We start from the raw sequence: 24,014 nt of genomic DNA on the forward strand, positions 1-24,014 counted from the left end.
AGGGATTTGGAGGTCCCCTCTCCAGTACAGAGGGATTTGGGGGTCCCCTCTCTAGTACAGAGGGATTTGGGGGTCCCCTCTCCAGTACAGAGGGATTTGGGGGTCCCCTCTCCAGTACAGAGGGATTTGGGGGTCCCCTCTCCATTACAGAGGGATTTGGGGGTCCCCTCTCCATTACAGAGGGATTTGGGGGTCCCCTCTCCTGTACAGAGGGATTTGGGGGTCCCCTCTCCTGTACAGAGGGATTTGGGGGTCCCCTCTCCAATACAGAGGGGATGTGGGGGATATAAAGAAAGTTGTGCTTGCTGTTAAGAGTTTGGGTTTTGTCCCCCTGATTCTCCCCAGGGAGACTGAGCTGTTTACTTTCACCCTGCCTGGTTGACATACTAATCAGGAGGTACAGGGGCCGTGCGTCCTCCGAAACACGACCCAGCCAAGCCGCACTGCTTCTTGACACAATACCCGCTTAACCCAGAAGCCAGCCGCACCAATGTGTCGGCAGAAACACTGTACACCTGGCGACCGTGTCAGCGTGCACTGCGCCCGGCCCGCCACAGGAGTCGCTAGAGCGCGATGGGACAAGGAAATCTCGGCCTGCCAAACCCTCTTCTAACCCGGACGACACTGAGCCAATTGTGCGCAGCCTCATAGGGCTCCCAGTCACTGCCAGCTGTGACACAGCCTGGGATCGAACCCGGGTCTGTAGTTAAGTCTCAAGCACTGCAATGCAGTGCCTTAGACCGCTGCACCCCCCATGAGACCCCGCAAATTGATTTTAACAAACAATTGGTCCCCCAAAAAATGCGTCCCTCTGTTGAAATTCAAAATCCCGATGTGGCCCTCGAGCCAAAAAGTTTGCCCACCCTTGGGCTAGGAGCTACTGTTACTAATCAGGGGTACAGGGGTACAGGGGTACAGGGGCTAGGAGCTACTGTTACTAATCAGGGGTACAGGGGCTAGGAGCTACTGTTACTAATCAGGGGTACAGGGGTACAGGGGTACAGGGGCTAGGAGCTACTGTTACTAATCAGGGGTACAGGGGCTAGGAGCTACTGTTACTAATCAGGGGTACAGGGGTACAGGGGCTAGGAGCTACTGTTACTAATCAGGGGTACAGGGGTACAGGGGCTAGGAGCTACTGTTACTAATCAGGGGTACAGGGCTAGGAGCTACTGTTACTAATCAGGGGTACAGGGGCTAGGAGTTACTGTTACTAATCAGGGGTACAGGGGCTAGGAGCTACTGTTACTAATCAGGGGTACAGGGGCTAGGAGCTACTGTTACTAATCAGGGTACAGGGGCTAGGAGCTACTGTTACTAATCAGGGGTACAGGGGCTAGGAGCTACTGTTACTAATCAGGGGTACAGGGGTACAGGGGCTAGGAGCTACTGTTACTAATCAGGGGTACAGGGGCTAGGAGCTACTGTTACTAATCAGGGGTACAGGGGTACAGGGGCTAGGAGCTACTGTTACTAATCAGGGGTACAGGGGCTAGGAGCTACTGTTACTAATCAGGGGTACAGGGGTACAGGGGCTAGGAGTTACTGTTACTAATCAGGGGTACAGGGGCTAGGAGTTACTGTTACTAATCAGGGGTACAGGGGTACAGGGGCTAGGAGCTACTGTTACTAATCAGGGGTACAGGGGCTAGGAGCTACTGTTACTAATCAGGGGTACAGGGGCTAGGAGCTACTGTTACTAATCAGGGGTACAGGGGTACAGGGGTACAGGGGCTAGGAGCTACTGTTACTAATCAGAGGTACAGGGGCTAGGAGCTACTGTTACTAATCAGGGGTACAGGGGTACAGGGGCTAGGAGCTACTGTTACTAATCAGGGGTACAGGGGCTAGGAGTTACTGTTACTAAGTGCACAATGTCTGCTAATGCCTTTTGGACTGTATATAGTGTGTGTGTTGGGGAGGTGTAGCTTTGTTGGAGTGAGAACATACAGAAACAACTGACACACACACACACACCCCGTATGAGATGCATGTTACACACACTTCAACACAAACACATATTCACAAACTACAACTGTCACTTAGAGAGTCCGGGTAGTAATAAATGAAAGGGGGAGTCCCGCTCTGGGGGGCAGTAGATAGAGGGGGAAGGAGAGTATAGATATACAGTAGCTATACTAGACATCTCTGCTCATTGTCTCTAGTACAGGTTAGTCTGTATAGATATACAATAGCTATACTAGACATCTCTGCTCATTGTCTCTAGTACAGGTTAGTCTGTATAGATATACAGTAGTTATACTAGACATCTCTGCTCATTGTCTCTAGTACAGGTTAGTCTTGAGAGCATTGGGTTTCCGGTGGAAGGAGGAGAGCACGCCAGCGAACGGCCCTGTCATACTGTCTGCCGGCTGCCACGCCTTCAGCAGCTCTGGAGCATGGGCTGTGGTTTGGGCCATTCCTGGGTGGGTGGGCCCTAGGCTGGGCCAGCCAGGGGGTTTGAGCCCCTGCAGAACGGGGGAGCTGGAGGTGTTGGCGTAGCCACCATTAGCAGGGGCGGGGCTGGGGCTGAGGCTGGCAGGGCTACCCATGTTCCCATTGGCTGAGCCGGGCAGAGAGGCAGTGCTGTCAGGGGTGGGACTGCAGGTGGACTCTTTTGATTCGTCATCATCTGAGGAAGATCTGGGCTCGCCCTTTTTCCCCCCAGTATTGACATTATTCCCTCCGGAGCCCCCGGTCCCGTTACTGGATTTAGAGTTGGCGGCACGCTCCACCTTACGGAACTTAGCCCGCCGGTTCTGGAACCAAACCTGACACAGACAGACAATAACGTTTAGTCTCATTCAAACGTCTAAAAATACAACCAACAGAAAAAGGAAACAAAATAAATATATACAAAAATACACATAAAAATACATACTATCTCTAAAATATACTCATGAAGGATGTATAGATTACAATTTGTTAGATAACAATAATTTCGACTGACTGCATTAAAAACATAAACATGATGGTACATGCCCATACATCGATGAAAATGTTTTATCTATTGTGAATTCGTGTTTTTCATCCCTGGACTCACCTGCACCCGCGCCTCGGTAAGGTCGATCTTGAGCGCAAGCTCCTCGCGCGTGTAGATATCGGGGTAGTGCGTCTCCGCGAACACGCGCTCCAGCTCCTTCAGCTGTGAGCTCGTGAAGGTGGTCCTTATGCGCCGCTGTTTCCGCTTCTCGTTTAAACCGGATGGGTCCGAGAAGAACTTATATGGAACTGCGGAGTCAACCAATCACAATAAAACCAATTAGTGATGCTCTGTTTTATTGTCGGCGTTTTTCGATAGGCTATGTTATGGAGGTGCCTTTGTCTGACCTCGTAGGCTATAGGCTATAGCTTGAGGCTGAAGATGTTTTTCCCTGTACAATACACGTTTTAATTGACTTGATCAATTCAACTAACGGTATATAGCCTATCAATAGGCCTAGGTGAAATATCGTGGTTCCCATTTTTATATAATTTATTATTCAGAGTTATTTTGTATTGACGTTTCTCTTTTGGTTTAGTCTATGATAGGGAAGTAGTCCACAATCGTATAAAATATATGACTATAATTTTACAATTAGCTAGTTGTAATTATACCATGAACTAAATTAAATAATTTGTAATTTGATAAAATTTGCCTAAGCTAAACATGGAATAACAGAATTTGATAAGCTATCAACAAGGGCATTGAATATAATGTTGTGATAGACTAACCACCTTCCAGTTCCATTCAATTATATTTAAAAAATGAAAAGTGTCATGCAGCCTGATCATTAGATACAGATATTTTATAATTGTTTTTTCCCCCAGAAAGAGAGAGAGCGTGCATAACGCACGCAACGGTCTGTCAGTGCGCCTTCATTAGAACTACAATAAAATATATTTTTTAAATCATTAGCTTATCCAGAAAGTTAGAGGGAATTCACATATAAATATAAACATATAAACAGTGAAATAGTCACCTTTTAGGCGCAGCAGGACGTGTACGCTTTTCTTATCAGGTCTGCACGAATAATAGCCTGCACTATTCAACCATTTGTTGAAGGAAATTCGTTTTTATTAGTTGTAGGCCTATTAGTAACTATAAAACGTAATTGTTATTTAATTGTTATTAATATAAGACAGTAGTTACCATATTATTCTTGTTACTAAGTAGGCTATTGTTTGTTCCTTTTTTCTTCATTTGGACACATGAAAACGAGGTTGTGCATCTCAACAGATTTCATCTTGCAAAATTGTAAATTCAAAAGGCACTCGCACAGCTGAGCTACATGTGTTGCAGGTAAATGGTTACAGTTGAACAAGATGAGAGAAAAAAAAGGAACCGATACGTAAAGCTTATTTTTTCTCATCCTGCAAAATTGTAAATAAATAAGGAATCTAATTTTCATATTCCATCATAACGACATGAATCAAATTGGAAATGTGTGGCAAAGTAGCAAAAAATAAACATTTGAATTTCGCAGTCGAATCGTGACCACATAACGAATTAAATAGAAAATGATGGATAAAGGAAAAGGTACATTTTAGGATAGGCTAAGTTCTATTAAATTGACTAAACAAATTTGATTAGTTGATAATACATCTACCGAACTGCACACTGACGGAATTATCCCCATGCCAACGAACATAAAACGAAAGATTAGACCCTCAAATCAAGAGGTATGATAATATGAAACTGAATATTTATAATTTCGATTAATTGGGTTATCATTAATCAAATTAAATGTCTTCCCTTCTTCGATTAGCCTAGTTGGTATAATCAAATAACAAAAATGACATTTCACGCAAGTATTTCAAATAAAACCAGACGCTTTAACTAGAGCCAACAGGAGATGAAACACCTCTGTGAGCAACTCCTGCGTGCCACATCTCCTGCTCATGCCCCACTATACCCTCTCCCCAATGCTCTCTGCGCGCTCTTACCTGTGGAGTAGGGTGTGGGCTGGTGCTCCCGAAGGGACCCCAGTGTGCAGCTAGCGGTGCTCAGGGGTGCGCATCCCGGGTTGGCACCGAACCCGGTCCGGATCGGGTTGTACTGGAACGAGCTGGCCTGACTGCACGAGCTGAAGTCCGCGTAGGCCGATGCCTCCATGGCCGCCATGCACGAGTCATATGAGTTCAGGTAGGAGTAATCCATTTTATACATGGAGGCGTGAGGACGACAACTCTGGGGCGAGCGCTGGATGAAATGTACTTCTCAGGATTCGAGAGGAATTAAAACGGTTAAAGCTGAAAAAACACAACAGAATGAATTCCGTTTTTCAAATTTCTCCAATGACCAGCTTTAGGTCCCCGAGTTCAGTCCCGCTCTCAATTTGGTTTTCTTGTTTTCAGTCAAAGCAGAATGTTATTTTTACCATATATATATATGTCTTTCTTCACGTCTCTCGCTCTTCCTTGAAAGCAATATTCCTGAAATCTCTTTCTTTCTTTTCTCTCTCAGTATCAGTATCTTCCTCTTCCACCCACGTCAGTTTCGCTCTCGCTCCCTTCCGGACCACCTCGCCTTGCGCTCAGTATGACAGCGCACCGGCCAGCTCGCGCAGTGTTTATAATAAACTTGGCAGTCCGCGAGACAATAACGAGGCGGTGGTCTCTTTCCATGACAATGTCTCGAGAGTCTATTGGGGGGCATCGTGCGCGGTCAGCCCCCTCCCACTACTCATGCATTACTAATGCGCGCGAAGTTAACCCTCACTCAGAAGTCTTTATGCCAGATAAACTCCTGATATGATTCAGCCAGACGTCTTTATGCCAGATAAACTTCTGATATGATTCTGATTTCTGGAATTACATATTTTATTTGATGTTGTTCGAGATGTAGCCTTTCTCTCAGTGTAAGAGTGGTAGCCTGGTTGTATCCGTCACCTCAAGAGTATCTGACTGCAGAACCAAACCAAACGCGTTTCAATCAGTGGATCCCATGGAAAGCTTCCATAAACGCATTGACTCCCCATAAATAGGTTTAAGTTATTGTTCAGTGGCATCCAACGTGATATGAAACACACTAGCATGCGCCTCTTGGGCCATAAGCTTATAATGCCCCGGGTGGGTAGAGGACTATCTCAGCGTCTCCTCTTATTCCGGGGCTGAAATGGAAGTGACACTAAATCGATTTAACGTTTATTAAACACATGAATTATCAGTTGCATAGACAACCAGGGGTGCCCTCTCTGCTATCTCTAGGTCCTTAATTCAACCGGTTGTATAGACAACCAGGGGTGTTCTCTCTGCTATCTCTAGGTCCGGTTGTATAGACAACCAGGGGTGTCCTCTCTGCTATCTCTAGGTCCTTAATTCAACCGGTTGTATAGACAACCAGGGGTGTCCTCTCTGCTATCTCTAGGTCCTTAATTCAACCGGTTGTATAGACAACCAGGGGTGTCCTCTCTGCTATCTCTAGGTCCTTAATTCAACCGGTTGTATAGACAACCAGGGGTGTCCTCTCTGCTATCTCTAGGTCCTTAATTCAACCGGTTGTATAGACAACCAGGGGTGTCCTCTCTGCTATCTCTAGGTCCTTAATTCAACCGGTTGAGAAATGAAGAGGTTCTTCGTTAGAAGAAAATAGCCTCTATTCGACAAAATCATATCGTCGAAACCCTTGGAGCTTGTGTTGCTAAATTAACCGTTTTACGCGCGTGCTAAATTGATTATGGGAATGTGACCACGGGCCCTGTATGCGTGTAATAATATAATACGGTTTTATATGTAAAAGAGCAGCTCCCGATAGCGGCAGAGGGCTCTTCTCGTACTATTACCGCTTACTTTGCCAGTGGCGCAGTCTAATGTTATTACAACCTGCCGCATTGCCATGTTTATATCCCATTGAATAACCCGCATCTTGCTGTGTCAGGACTGGGGCTTCTCCGCGCACAACAAGTCTCCAACAATATCAATAACGTTAGGAATCTTCTTGAAAATGTATGTTGTCTGAACGCATGGCACACGGTGGTGGCAGCAAGGGCGCGTGGTCAGGCCCGGTTCCCATGCGTTAGAAGGGCGGGGAGCACCGGGAGAGAATAGTCGTTCATATTAGCCACTACAGTGTCTCTAACTCAGATACTTTTTCTTGTATGGACTTATATGTCACAAAAACTATGATGATATCAATAATAAATTATAAAACAAAAACATCGCAATATTGGCCTATAAAATACAATACAATAGAATGAATATGTGTTTATATTATGATAATAACATGCAGTCACAATAGTTATCAGTTCATTTTCGTTTCTGTCTCTGCTTTTCAAAGCTTAATCATGGACGTTGTCATGGACTGTTGAACTCATGTTTAGTCATTTGTATGCCTCACCGTTGTCCCCATTCATATGCATGTAATGCATGTTTATAGACTGCAACTTTTAACGGGGATGTTTTTATTGCTGTGTTTTGAATTCTTGGTTATTGTAGACCTACAGGCTCATAACTTGCAGGTTAAACACAAAGTACAAATAGGCCTATACATGTCAAACCATTTTATTCCTATAGCTTACTCAGTTTCCCTTCAACATACATACATCACCTCTCCTCAATACCGGTGCTGTTATGTTAAGCTGCTCTATAGGTACCATTCACTTTTCATTTAAGAAAAGATGGTCAACTTCAGTGCAATATAACAAGTTGTTGTTTCACCACTGTACGCCACCGCGTGCTGTTTCAGCTTAATCAGTTTACTCCAGTTAATCAACTGTATATCAACTAATTATCTAAATAAAATGTCCGATGCATATTTCCCCATATGCCTAACTGGTGTGTGATTAAGATATTGTCTGAAGCATGATGTCAGATTGATCTGTCGGCTTTGTGTCTGTCATCTTGCAGGTATGTCGGGTGCCCTATTCCACGAGCTCAACAAAGGGTTTTGCAGTCCTGGGGCGCGCACGAGCCGGACCCTGAATCAGAACCCATGCAGTTGTCTCGCCCCCAGCCTCTCTCTCACCCACCCCCCCCCCCCCCCCCCCCCCCCACACACACACACACACACACACACACACACACACACACACACACACACACACACACACTCTCAGGCCTGGCACCACTAGTCATAGAGCTGTCGCGCGCTCTGACTCTAACCGGGTTAGAAGCGGTCCGCCTGAAGCCGGTGCGCCATTGTGCATATAAGTAATTCGGAATTGAATGGCTGGTGCGCCAACGGGATCCCATCGCTCCTCCTTCACTCATCCATCACCGTGCAAATCATATGCACGCACGAGCTCTATCCCCAAAATGTAGCCTATCCTGTGCACTTACAGGCCTAATGCTTTCACAGAGCAGAGGAAAGGACATAGGCCTAGATAAATACAAAACGTGTTGAAACTACACACACCTTCATCTGTGTATTTACAGCAACAGGTGCCTGGCAACCGCCCGTCCACACTATAGAATTTTACCTGCTGTTTCATTGGCTGTTTCAGCACCGTGTCTGACTCAATAAAATGCTCGAAATAAAGGTTTGAATTAAGCAGGTTTTATGACAGACCACTGGCCGGTCGACTCCAGTCCCCCTCAGGCCTACTGACTGAGCTAGGCTGGGGCTGGTGCAATAACCACTCCCCTATTCATGGATTCAAGGACTACAGTCCATGAGATCAAAAAGGTGGTTTTAAATGTATTTGAATTTATAGGCTACACTTCGAAAAAAGGTTGTTTGCTTCATATATGACACCCCTAAAGGTTCTATATAGAACCGAAATTGGTTCCATATAGAATCCTTTATGAAAGTCAAGGGTTCTAAATGGAACCAATTTTGGTTCAGTGAAGAAGAACCCTTGGGGTTCTGATCAAAGAACCCTACAAAAGGGTTCCATATATAGAACCCTTAGGCGTGCCATATATGAAGCAAATATAGAACCCTTTTTGGTTCTATCCAGAACCTTCTTTTCTAAGAGGATAGGCGACTCCATTAAATTGGATAAAACAGACCATTTTACAGGTTCATTTACAGCCCATAACATATAGATCTATCATTCAATAATCCTACCATTATTTGAAATGACCATTACAGTTGTAAATAGCCTCTACAGACGCGACACGGTGTCCGACAGATGTAGTTTCAAAAAATAAACTCGTTAAATAAATATAAATAAATATAATTCCATGTATATAGGCTAGGCTATATAGACTACATGCACGGACTAAAATTTGCCAACGAATTTTCCTTCAAACATTGTTTTGGAATATAGGATATGGATCAGTGGTTTATACTTATCATGGCTTACATTCGATGCCAACTACGTAATACAAATAATAATTATTTACTGTACAGTTAATCTGAGCAGGCTTTTGATTCTTTTTTTCATTCTGTTGAAAATGGGTTTGGTAGCCTCCGCGTTTCAGCACCATGTCATGGACAGCAGCCAATGCTCTTGATTATTTAACATTTTAATGGTGTCAGTATCAAAGGGAAGACAAATAGATATTTTCACACAGTAAACAACATTCTATTTTATTCTAATCTAATCTAATCTAATCTAATCTAATCTATTCTATTCTATTCTATTCTATTCTATTCTATTCTATTCTATTCTATTCTATTCTATTCTATTCTATTCTATTCTAATCTAATCTAATCTAATCTAATCTAATCTAATCTAATCTAATCTAATCTAATCTAATCTAATCTAATCTAATCTAATCTAATCTAATCTATTCTATTCTATTCTATTCTATTCTATTCTATTCTAATCTAATCTAATCTAATCTAATCTATTCTATTCTATTCTATTCTATTCTAATCTAATCTATTCTATAGGTATTATATCTATTATATGTGTGTTGATTACTCTAAATTACAAATTGACCAATCGCTATTTGGCCGTTAATTCGCCGGGTAGTTTATTTAAAAAAGGAAACGTCTTGGCATATATCAACTATCTATCGAAATTATACATTAGGGCCTATAGCCTGTAATAATTATGGCTTCAACAACAGAACTGAAAATAGCCATTTTGGTTCGGCTACCATGATAGACCAGAGACTGGAAAACATTACAGCTTTATCACGAGGTTCTGATCACCCTCTTTGGGACTGGTCGGGATTCTGCTCTAGTGATGGATCGGTTACCTCTTTTGATTGACAGTTCCAGACCACCACGTTCCCCGGGACAGATACCGTCTCGGCCCCCGGTGCGGCCTTTCACTGAACCCGGTACATATCCGTCCCATCCTTTACTGATCCCTCACCCTACCCGCAGTCTCCCCTCTCTCCATCTCTCCATCCATCTCCCTTCTCTCCATCTATCCATCACAGCGGCACCAGTCTCCCCAGGTCTCATCAATCTCCTCTCTACCCCCCCCCTCCCCGCCCGCTTCATTAGCCCAATCTGCATTCACCAGCTATCGTTCTTACCGCCCCGTCCACGGTACCGGCGGGAGACAGCCCCCGCTCTAATGGGAGGACTATCGCAAACGATTACCGTCAGAGCGAAGGGGAAAGCGAAACCAAAACGAACGGAATTCAATTAGCATAGGAGACGTGCCCCATTTTCGTTAAAATTGGCAATTTTTGATTGTAAGGCAAAAATACACATTAATTACATGGGACCACCAAAAATAAAGGATCTAGCCAACAAGACATGCGGTTCAACAGGGCATCTAGGCCAATGACAAGTTAAGACACATTTGGGAGGAGGAATGTGATAATTTGGGGAAATCATTAGAATATTCCCTGACTCTGATCCCTCTCTCTGTCACTCCAGGGTCGTGAGGAACCTCTTGTGGCTATTCTTGCCTCCTCTGTTGACTCAGACGCCATGAATGCGAAAGGCCACCGTTACAGTTTCCGTTAAATCTCCAATGAATTTAAAAGTCCAAAGTAAAACTCCGTGCGCCCACTCAGGCCCCTGCACGAGGGTATTATCTCGGATTAACGGGGCCCTCGGAGACAAACACGCCGCAAGGCGGCTTTGGCTCTTTGAAGTGATTACATTTTAACGTTTAAACTCTCGAGTGAAGGTCGCTGTTCTTTTGCGCCACAATGGGAAAACAAGCTACGCACATTTAACATTGGAAACAGTGTAACTTTACCAGCAAACACAATAGATGGCCCACAAGACCATGACTACTGTTGCGAGGTGCAGATGGACCCCTCTTCAGTTCAACAATGTCCCCAATAATGGAACTTTTTAGGGACATCAGCGTAGGCTACTGCGATTAGCATGAGGTTGTTAGTAACACAAACAATTTCCCAGGACATCTGATATGGGCAGAAAGCTTAAATTCTTGTTAATCTAACTGCACTGTCCAATTTACAGTAGCTATTACAGTGAATGAATACCATGCTATTGTTTGAGGAGAGTGCACAATTATGAACTTGAAAATGTATTAATAAACCAATTAGGCACATTTGGGCAGTCTTGATACAACATTTGAACAGATATGCAATGGTTCATTGAATCAGTCTAAAACGTTGCACATACACTGCTGCCATCTAGTGGCCAAAATCTAAATTGCGCCTGGGCTGGAATAATACATTATGGCCTTTCTATTGCATTTCAAATATGTTTTTTTTCTTTTGTATTATCTTTTACCAGATCTAATGTGTTATATTCTCTTACATTAATTTCACATTTCCACAAACTTCAAAATGTTTCCTTTCAAATGGTATCAAGAATATGGATATCCTTGCTTCCGGTCCTGAGCTACAGGCAGTGAGATCTGGGTATGTCATTTTAGGCAAAATTTTTTTTGAAAAAAGGGTCCGATCCTTAAAAGGTTTTAACAACACCACAAGATTGGAAATCTTTCTTGAATCAAATGTCCTGTTCAGTTGTGCTGAAATCTAAGTCAGGTGACAGACATTCCCAACACTGATCTGAATAAAAGGCTACAGATTACAGATACATTTCTACTGACTAAATGCACTCTAACCAGGACAATGGGGAAGTAAATACTAGTGGTTGAAATCTAAACACTGAAATCTGAAATCTGAATACAGTGCATTCTGAAAGTATTCAGACCCCTTGAATTTTTCCACATTTTCTTACGTTACAGCCTTATTCTAAAATTGCTTAAATTGTTTTTTTCCCTTGTCAATCTACACACCATAATGACAAAGCGAAAACAGGTTTTTAGAAATGTTTGCAAATGTGTTTAAAATAAAAATCTGAAATATCACATTTACGTAACTATTCAGACCCTTTACTCAGTACTTTGTTGAAGCACCCTTGGCAGCGATTACAGCCTCGAGTCTTCTTGGGTTTGACGCTACAAGCTTGGCACATCTGTATTTGGGGGGTATCTCCCATTCTTCTCTGCAGATCCTCTCAAGCTCTGTCATGTTGGATGGGGAGCGTCGCTGCACAGCTATTTTAAGGTCTCCAGAGATGTTAGATCAGGTTCCAGTCTGGGCTCTGGCTGGGCCACTCAAGGACATTCAGAGACTTGTCCCGAAGCCACTCCTGCGTTGTCTTGGCTGTGTGCTCGTTGTCCTGTTGGAAAGTGAATCTTCGCCCCAGTCTGAGGTCCTGAGTGCTCTGAAGCAGGTTTTCATTAAGGATCTCTCTGTACTTTGCTCCGTTCATCTTTACCTCAATCCTGACAAGTCTCCCAGTCCCCGGCGCTGAAAAATATCCCCACAGCATGATGCTGCCATCTCCATGCTTGGTGCCAGATTTCCTCCAAACGTGACGTTTGGCATTCAGGCCAAATAGTTCAATCTTGGTTTCATCAGACCAGAAAATCTTGTTTCTCATGGTCTGAGAGTCTTTAGGTGCCTTTTGGCAAACTCAAACTGATTGCTCTAGGAAGAGTCTTGGTGGTTCCAAACTTCTTCCATTTAAGAATGATGGAGGCCACTGTGCTCTTGGGGACCTTCAATATTGCAGACATGTTTTGGTACCCTTCCCCAGATCTGTGCCTCAACACAATCCTGTCTCGGAGCTCTACTGACAATTCCTTTGACATCATGGCTTGGTTTTTGCTCTGACATACACTGTCAACTGTGGGACCTTATATAGACAGGTGTGTGCATTTCCAAATCATGTCCAATCAATTGAATTTACCACAGGTGGACTCTAATCAAGTTGTAGAAACATCTCAAGGATGATCAATGGAAACAGGATCCACCTGAGCTCAATCTCGATATTCATAGCAAAATAAATATGTAAATAAGTTATTTCAGTTTTTTATTTTAAATAAATTAGCAAAATGTCTAAAAATCTGTTTCACTTTGTCGTTATGAGGTGTTGTGTGTAGATTGATGAGGGGAAAAAAAACTAACTGACTATCATGTTTCATTTAAGCATTCCTGTGTTTAAGATGAGAACACGTCTTATTATCAAATCTACATGCCTAATGTTTAAGTTTTAAAGCACTGCATCAAATATATAAGTAAGGCTTACATTATTTTCATATGATTATTTATGCTATCCCCATGTCTAGCCTAGCAATGGACTAAATTAGCCCGATCTTAAAAAAATGATTTTTAGGATAAAAACCAGACCAACTGTCCCTAGAGAAAACACACACACACACACACACACACACACACACACACACACACACACACACACACACACACACACACACACACACACACACACACACACACACACACACACACACACAGAGCTGGAGGAGCTGGGATGGCCGCGCGCAGGAGAGCTTCTACAAACACGCTAATTAGATCTCGAGCTCAGGCCCCGCGCTCTGAAAGCTGGCCGGCGGCGGGGCGCGCGGAGCTGTGGAAAGTTAATTGAATTAAATCCCCTCTAAACTAATTAGGCTGCAATCTGCCACGCGAGCTGTCCCTGAGCAAGGTTCGAATTAGGGAGAATGGATTTGTTCCTTTCTTTAGGAAAAGGGGGATGGCTGTGTTTTAGGGTATTTTATTCCCTTTTATGATAATTCTCCCGTTGGGACAGGCGGGCGTGCGTAACTGTACGGGGTTTGGCAGCTTGCATCTGGAGATGCTCCAGTCCGCGTCTCGAGCCCACCCGCGCGCCCTGCTCACCGTCACCATGTCAGGAAGCAGACTGTACCCCCGAGCGTCTCTATCTGGCCTATACCCGATGAGGAGAGGGGAGTACCTCTGTTGCCAATATGATGAGGATGAGCTAAGCGCGGAGTAATGGCGAATCGATCCGTGCCTGTCTTCTGAGAGACCTCGGGGGAAAGAGAAAAGAGAGAGAGGAGAGGAGAGGAGAGGAGAGGGGAGGAGAGGGGAGACGGGCAGGGGAGGATAACACGGATGAAAATGCCCAGTTAAGAGCGCGGACAGATATGATAATGGCCCACGAGGCTATCAGAGCTCTGAGTGATGCGCGCGAGCCGCGCTGAGTGCTCACGAGCGAGTCATCATCACCCACCTCCTTGTGATGTTGCCACGCCAGGCCCCAACGATAGAAGCATAACATGAAGATACAAGGAATTATAGGTATACACTTTTAGAAAAAATGATATCTAGAACCGAAATAGGTTCTTCGGCTGTCCCCATATGATAACCCTTTGGTTTCACAGAGGGTTCTACGTAGAACCCATAAGGGTTCTAGCTGCAACCAAAAAGGGTTCTGCCTTGAACCAAAAACGGTTCTCCCAGGGCAGGTATTCCCAAACGGGGGTAAGCCAAATAAAAATGTGATTCACATTTTTAAATATATTTTTATTAAATAGTCCATTTATATTTTCCAACGGGGCTATACATTTGGGTGAAGTTTTTTTCTCGACTGAGTAGCGTCGTTTCACTGACAAAAATACAATTTAACCATCTACTGTTCAGCTAAATCAAATCAAATCAAATGTATTTATATAGCCCTTCTTACATCAGCTGATATCTCAAAGTGCTGTACAGAAACCCAGCCTAAAACCACAAACAGCAAGCAATGCAGGTGTAGAAGCACGGTGGCTAGGAAAAACTCCCTAGAAAGGCCAGAACCTAGGAAGAAACCTAGAGAGGAACCAGGCTATGAGGGGTGGCCAGTCTTCTTCTGACTGTGCCGGGCGGAGATTATAACAGAACATGGTCAAGATGTTAAAATGTTCATAAATGACCAGCATTGTCAAATAATAATAATCATAGTAGTTGTCGAGGGTGCAACAAGTCAGTAACACAAGAGTAAGTGTCAGTTGGCTTTTTCATAGCCGATCTTTGAGAGTATCTCTACCGCTCCTGCTGTCTCTGGAGAGTTGAAAACAGCAGGTCTGGGACAGGTAGCACGTCCGGTGAATAGGTCAGGGTTCCAGCAGGTCTGGGACAACAGGTCTGGGACAGGTAGCACGTCCGGTGAACAGGTCAGGGTTCCATAGCTGCAGGCAGAACAGTTGGAACTGGAGCAGCAGCACGGCCAGGTGAACTGGGGACAGCAAGGAGTCATCAAACCAGGTAGTCCTGAGGCATGGTCCTAGGGCTCAGGTCCTCAGAGAGAAAGAAAGAAAGATAAAGAATAACACAAATAACAGAAATAACAACACAATGTCAAATACAGGTAAATAATTAACATCCAATCACATTAACCGTTTCTCTCGCGGGAATTCCACTAACGGTCCGTATGTAGCCAAACGTAGCTGCTGCTCATGTTGGTATCTGTACTGATGGCGCAAAAGCCGTGACAGGGAGACATAGTGGAGTGGTAATGTGCGTGCAAGCAGTTTCTCCTGACGCCACTTGGGTACACTGCAGCATCCACCGAGAGGCTCTTGCTGCCAAGGGAATGCCTGACAGCTTGAAAGACGTTTTGGACACTACAGTGAAAATGGTTAACTTTGTTAAAGCAAGGCCCCTGAACTCTCGTGTATTTTCTGCGCTCTGCAATGATATGAGCAGCGACCATGTAATGCTTTTACAACATACAGAAGTGTGCTGGTTATCAAGGGGCAAATTATTGACAAGTTTTTTTAAATTGAGAGAAGAGCTTAAAGTTTTCTTTACTGACCATCATTTTCACTTGTCTGACCGCTTGCATGATGAGGAGTTTCTCACATGACTGGCCCATCTGGGTGATGTTTTTCCTCGTCTGAATGATCTGAATCTAGGATTACAGGGACTCTCCACTATATTCAATGTGAGGGACAAAATTGAGACTATGATTAAGAAGTTGGAGCTCTTCTCTGTCTGCATTAACAACAACACACAGGTCTTTCCATCATTGTATGATTTTTTTGTGTGCAAATGAACCCAAGCTTATGGATAATGTCAAATGGGGCGGCAAGTAGCCTAGTGGTTAGAACGTTGGGCCAGTAACCGAAAGGTTGATAGGTTGAATCCTCGAGCTGACAAAGTAAAAATCTGGCGTTATGCCCCTGAACAAGGCAGTTAACCCACTGTTCCTAGGCCGACATTGTAAAAAAAGGTAAAAAAAAAGTGATATAGCAAAGCACCAGAGTGAGTTGGGTGCGCAATTACTTTCCTGAAACGGATGACACAAACAACTGGATTTGTTAGCCCTTTCATGCCCTGCCTCCAGTCCACTTACCGATATCTGAACAAGAGAGCCTCATCAAAATTGCAACAAGCGGTTCTGTGAAAATTGAATTTAATCAGAAGCCACTGCTAGAAACCATCAAAGTAGACTGCGCCTTGGCAAATCGCTCTGTTAAGACACTGATGCCCTTTGCAACCACGTATCTATGTGAGAGTGGATTCTCGGCCCTCACTAGCATGAAAACTAAATACAGGCACAGACTGTGTGTGTAAAATGATTTAAGACTGAGACTCTCTCCAATACAACCCAACATTGCAGAGTTATGTGCATCCTTTCAAGCACAACCTTCTCATTAACCTGTGGTGAGTTATTCACAATTTTCAATGAACAAATAAGGTTTTATATATGTAATATGTTTTATATGTAAAATGGTTCAATAAAGAGCAACATTGTTATATTATTATTTGTGCCCTGGTCCTATAAGAGCTCTTTGTCACTTCCCACGAGCCGGGTTGTGACAAAAACTCAAACTCATTCTTATGTTTAATAAACATATCGTATAGTGTGTGTGTGGCAGGCTTACAATGACGTCAAAAAACAACGTTTGAGTGTGCGCTGACCCTGGTGCTAGAGGGGGTACGCAGCTGGAGGTTGAGTGTTTGAAGGGGTACGGGACTATAAAACGTTTGGGAAACACTGTCCTAGGGGGACCCCTTGGGAACCCTTTTTTCTTAGAGTGTAATAGAGAGATGAAGCATCAAAGTAGACTCTGCATAATGCAATAATCTGGTTAGCAACAGGTTACCTATAGTCTACCTGTGTGGTTGTGTTTGTGTGTGGTTAACGTTTGTGAGTGTGGTTGTGTGTGAGTGTGGTTGTGTTTGGTTGTGTTTGGAGGAATGTGTATGTATGGAGAACGCAGTGGGCATGCGTGTGTGAAGTAGAGTTGTACTGTGAAGGTGCATCCTCAGTAGCTTAAACATTCAGTCCACTCTACTTCAGTCCATAAGATGTCCTCTCCATCTCTCTCACACACTCTCGATTTCCCACTTTCACGTTCTCCCCGAAGTCCCAATATGTTCCCCTCCATCTCTATCTTCTTTCTCTCCTTCCTGTCCTCCACATCCCCTTCTCTTTAATTCTCTCTCCTCCCTCTCTGTCTCTCTCTGTTAAGCAGTAGCTGCTCTGTCTCAGGGCGTAGGAGGATGGTGGAGGGGAAAGAGGTTGGGTTTCCGTTTCCCTATAATCTAATCATAGAAATGGCAGCAGGCAGAAATAGCCTGATGGACAGACTAAGAGACTCTCTTCATCATCATCCTCCTCTTCTTCCTCAGGACAGTCAAACACACGCACGCACACACACACACAAACAACTCTTTGAAAGTGATTGTGTGCATATTTGAGAGTGTACCTAGTATGTACATACAGATGTAGGATCTTAATTTGACCAGTATTGTCATAGCAAAATACTACACATATACATATATATATATATATATATATATATATATATATATATATATATATATATATATATATATATATATATATATATATATACACACCGTAGATCAGTGCCTTCAGAACGTATTCTTAACCCTTGACTTATTCCACGTTGTTGTTACAGCCTAAATTCAAAATGGATAACATACATTTTCTCTCTCACCCATCTAAGCAACTCCAGTGTATATTTGGCCTTGTGTTTCAGGTTATCGTCCTGCTGAAAAGTGAATTTGTCTCCCAGTGTCTGTTTGAAAGCAGACTAAACCCGGCTTTCATCTAGGAATTTACCTGTGCTTAGCTCTATTCCGTTTCTTTTTATCCTAAAAAACTCCCTAGTCCTTGCCGATGACAAGCATACCCATAACATGATGCAGACACCACCATGCTTGAAAATATGAAGAATGGTACTCAGTTAATATGTTGTGTCATGTTAAACACTTTTATATTATTATTGCACACAGAGTGAGTTCATGCAATTTACAGTGAATTGGAAAAGTATTCAGACCCCTTCACTTTTTCCACATTGTCACGTTACAACCTTATTCTAAAATGGATTAAATAAAAAAATGTCCTCATCAATCTACACACAATACATAAATACCTTGTTTACATAAGTATTCAGACCCTTTGTAATGAGACTCGAAATTGAGCTCAGGTGGATCCTGTTTCCATTGATCATCCTTGAGATGTTTCTACAACTTGATTGGAGTCCACCTGTGGTAAATTCATTTGATTGGACATGATTTGGAAAGGCACACACCTGTCTATATAAGGTTACATAGTTGACAGTGCATGTCAGAGCAAAAACCAAGCCATGAGGTCAAAGGAATTGTCTGTAGAGACAGGATTGTGTTGAGGCACAGATCTGGAGAAGGGTACCAAAACATTTCTGTAGCTTTGAAGGTCCCCAAGAACACAGTGGCCTCCATCGTTCTTAAATGAAATAATTTTGGAACCACCAAGACTCTTCCTAGAGCTGGCCCCCCGGCCAAACTGAGCAATCGGGGGAGAAGGGCCTTGGTCAGGGAGGTGACCAAGGACCAGATGGTCACTATGACAGAGCTCCAGAGTTCCTCTGTGGAAATGGGAGAACCTTCTAGAAGGACAACCATCTCTGCAGCACTCCACCAATCAGCCTTTATGGTAGAGTGGCCAGACGGGAGCCACGCCTTAGTAAAAGGCACATGACAGCCCGCTTGGAGTTTGCCAAAAGGCACCTTAAGGTCTCTCAGACCATGAGAAACAAGATTCTCTGGTCTGATGAAACCAAAATTGAACTCTTTGGCCTGAATGCCAAGTGTTAAATTTGTAAGTCGCTCTGGATAAGAGCGTCTGCTAAATGACGTAAATGCAAATGTAAAAATGTGTGTCATTCAGAGGGTGAATGGGCAAGACAAAAGATTTAAGTGCCTTTGAATGGGGTATGGTAGTAGGTGCCAGGCATACCGGTTTGAGTCAAGAACTGCAACGCTGCTTGGGTTTTTCACGCTCAACAGTTTCCCGTGTGTATCAAGAATGGTCCACCACCCAAAGGACATCCAGCCAACTTGACACAACTGTGGGAAGCATTGGAGTCAACATGGGCCAGCATCCTTGTGGAATGCTTTCGACACTTTGTCTTTGTGTAACTGGGAGTGGCGGGCAGCAAGGCACTGTCTGCTGTGTGAGTGAGTGTGTGTATCTGGGGGGTCCAGCAGGTCCAGTCCTGCTGAGCGGGTCTGTTTCTCCATGCTAATTCCCTCCCTGCAGGGGAGAAGAGGTTCTGCATCTCTATAGAACCCCGGTAGAGAGGGACACAGAGGAATGACCCTCCCACATTCCCTCCTTACCTTCTGCAAAACCAGCCCCACCATCACACACACAAAATGCTCTCTTGTTCTCTCTCTCTCTCACACACACATACACACACTGCTCACAGTACGCAAACATTCCCAATCAAATCCTCAATCATGTTATGTCCCCAGAACGACAACTGTTATTGCTCTAGAATTCCCACCCAGACTCTGTGACACAACACACACAGACAGGATGGAGTGACAGCAGAACACAACACACACAGACAGGATGGAGTGACAGCAGAACACAACACACACAGACAGGATGGAGTGACAGCAGAACACAAAAACAGACAGGATGGAGTGACAGCAAAACACAACACACAGACAGGATGGAGTGACAGAACACAACACACAGACAGGATGGAGTGATAGAACACAACACACAGACAGGATGGAGTGACAGCAGAACACAACACACAGACAGGATGGAGTGACAGCAGAACACAACACACAGACAGGATGGAGTGACAGCAGAACACAACACACACAGACAGGATGGAGTGACAGCAGAACACAACACACAGACAGGATGGAGTGACAGCATAACACAACACACAGACAGGATGGAGTGACAGAACACAACACACAGACAGGATGGAGTGATAGAACACAACACACAGACAGGATGGAGTGACAGCAGAACACAACACACAGACAGGATGGAGTGACAGCAGAACACAACACACAGACAGGATGGAGTGACAGCAGAACACAACACACACAGACAGGATGGAGTGACAGCAGAACACAACACACAGACAGGATGGAGTGACAGCATAACACAACACACAGGATGGAGTGACAGCAGAACACAACACACAGACAGGATGGAGTGACAGCAGAACACAACACACAGACAGGATGGAGTGACAGCAGAACACAACACACACAGACAGGATGGAGTGACAGCAGAACACAACACACAGACAGGATGAGTGACAGCATAACACAACACACAGGATGGAGTGACAGCAGAACACAACACACACAGACAGGATGGAGTGACAGCAGAACACAACACACAGACAGGATGGAGTGACAGCAGAACACAACACACAGACAGGATGGAGTGACAGCATAACACAACACACAGACAGGATGTAGTGACAGCAGAACACAACACACACAGACAGGATGTAGTGACAGCAGAACACAACACACAGACAGGATGGAGTGACAGCAGAACACAACACACAGAGACAGGATGTAGTGACAGCAGAACACAACACACAGACAGGATGGAGTGACAGCAGAACACAACACACAGACAGGATGGAGTGACAGCAGAACACAACACACACAGACAGGATGGAGTGACAGCAGAACACAACACACACAGACAGGATTGAGTGACAGCAGAACACAACACACAGACAGGATGGAGTGACAGCAGAACACAACACACACAGACAGGATGGAGTGACAGCAGAACACAACACACAGACAGGATGGAGTGACAGCAGAACACAACACACAGACAGGATGGAGTGACAGCAGAACACAACACACACAGACAGGATGGAGTGACAGCAAAACACAACACACAGACAGGATGGAGTGACAGAACACAACACACACAGACAGGATGGAGTGACAGAACACAACACACACAGACAGGATGGAGTGACAGCAGAACACAACACACAGACAGGATGGAGTGACAGAACACAACACACAGACAGGATGTAGTGACAGCAGAACACAACACACAGACAGGATGGAGTGACAGCAGAACACAACACACAGACAGGATGGAGTGACAGCAGAACACAACACACAGACAGGATGGAGTGACAGCAGAACACAACACACACAGACAGGATGGAGTGACAGCAGAACACAACACACAGACAGGATGGAGTGACAGCATAACACAACACACAGACAGGATGGAGTGAAAGCATAACACAACACACACAGACAGGATGGAGTGACAGCAGAACACAACACACACAGACAGGATGGAGTGACAGCAGAACACAACACACACAGACAGGATGGAGTGACAGCAGAACACAACACACACAGACAGGATGGAGTGACAGCAGAACACAACACACACAGACAGGATGGAGTGACAGCAGAACACAACACACAGAGACAGGATGGAGTGACAGAACACAACACACAGACAGGATGGAGTGACAGCAGAACACAACACACACAGACAGGATGGAGTGACAGAACACAAAAACAGACAGGATGGAGTGACAGCGGAACACAACACACACAGACAGGATGGAGTGACAGCAGAACACAACACACACAGACAGGATGTAGTGACAGCAGAACACAACACACAGACAGGATGGAGTGACAGCAGAACACAACACACAGACAGGATGGAGTGACAGCAGAAGACAACACACACAGACAGGATGGAGTGACAGCAGAACACAACACACACAGACAGGATGAGTGACAGCAGAACACAACACACAGACAGGATGGAGTGACAGCAGAACACAACACACACAGACAGGATGGAGTGACAGCAGAACACAACACACAGACAGGATGGAGTGACACAACACAACACACACAGACAGGACGGAGTGACAGCAGAACACAACACACACAGACAGGATGGAGTGACAGCAGAACACAACACACACAGACAGGATGGAGTGACAGCAGAACACAACACACAGAGACAGGATGGAGTGACAGAACACAACACACAGACAGGATGGAGTGACAGCAGAACACAACACACACAGACAGGATGGAGTGACAGAACACAAAAACAGACAGGATGGAGTGACAGCGGAACACAACACACACAGACAGGATGGAGTGACAGCAGAACACAACACACACAGACAGGATGGAGTGACAGCAGAACACAACACACACAGACAGGATGTAGTGACAGCAGAACACAACACACAGACAGGATGGAGTGACAGCAGAACACAACACACACAGACAGGATGGAGTGACAGCAGAACACAACACACACAGACAGGATGGAGTGACAGCAGAACACAACACACACAGACAGGATGGAGTGACAGCAGAACACAACACACAGACAGGATGGAGTGACAGCAGAACACAACACACACAGACAGGATGGAGTGACAGCAGAACACAACACACAGACAGGATGGAGTGACAGCAGAACACAACACACAGACAGGATGGAGTGACAGCAGAACACAACACACACAGACAGGATGGAGTGACAGCAAAACACAACACACAGACAGGATGGAGTGACAGAACACAACACACACAGACAGGATGGAGTGACAGCAGAACACAACACACAGACAGGATGGAGTGACAGCAGAACACAACACACAGACAGGATGGAGTGACAGAACACAACACACAGACAGGATGTAGTGACAGCAGAACACAACACACAGACAGGATGGAGTGACAGCAGAACACAACACACACAGACAGGATGGAGTGACAGCAGAACACAACACACACAGACAGGATAGAGTGACAGCAGAACACAACACACAGACAGGATGGAGTGACAGCATAACACAACACACAGACAGGATGGAGTGACAGCATAACACAACACACACAGACAGGATGGAGTGACAGCAGAACACAACACACAGACAGGATGAAGTGACAGAACACAACACACACAGACAGGATGGAGTGACAGCAGAACACAACACACACAGACAGGATGGAGTGACAGCAGAACACAACACACACAGACAGGATGGAGTGACAGCAGAACACAACACACAGAGACAGGATGGAGTGACAGAACACAACACACAGACAGGATGGAGTGACAGCAGAACACAACACACACAGACAGGATGGAGTGACAGCAGAACACAACACACAGACAGGATGGAGTGACAGCATAACACAACACACAGACAGGATGGAGTGACAGCATAACACAACACACAGACAGGATGTAGTGACAGCAGAACACAACACACACAGACAGGATGGAGTGACAGCAGAACACAACACACAGACAGGATGGAGTGACAGCAGAACACAACACACAGAGACAGGATGTAGTGACAGCAGAACACAACACACAGACAGGATAGAGTGACAGCAGAACACAACACACAGACAGGATGGAGTGACAGCAGAACACAACACACAGACAGGATGGAGTGACAGCAGAACACAACACACAGACAGGATGGAGTGACAGCAGAACACAACACACAGACAGGATGGAGTGACAGCAGAACACAACACACAGACAGGATGTAGTGACAGCAGAACACAACACACAGAGACAGGATGTAGTGACAGCAGAACACAACACACAGACAGGATGGAGTGACAGCAGAACACAACACACA

The 24,014-nt window shown here is 44.7% G+C and overlaps 1 protein-coding gene across 1 annotated transcript; it reads right to left on the bottom strand.

Annotated features, from left to right (window-relative positions):
• Positions 1-1,709: 1,709 nt before the first annotated feature.
• phox2a (paired like homeobox 2A) lies at positions 1,710-5,755 on the bottom strand. Its single transcript, XM_029773742.1, has 3 exons — positions 4,927-5,755; positions 3,044-3,231; positions 1,710-2,771 (listed from the first exon to the last, which is right to left on the bottom strand). Exons 1-3 carry the CDS (start codon positions 5,147-5,149, stop codon positions 2,286-2,288), a joined length of 897 nt encoding a protein of 298 aa, XP_029629602.1. The 5' UTR covers positions 5,150-5,755; the 3' UTR covers positions 1,710-2,285.
• Positions 5,756-24,014: the final 18,259 nt, after the last annotated feature.

The sequence above is a fragment of the Salmo trutta genome, chromosome 13 (assembly GCF_901001165.1).
Source record: "Salmo trutta chromosome 13, fSalTru1.1, whole genome shotgun sequence".
Lineage (NCBI taxonomy): Eukaryota > Metazoa > Chordata > Actinopteri > Salmoniformes > Salmonidae > Salmo > Salmo trutta.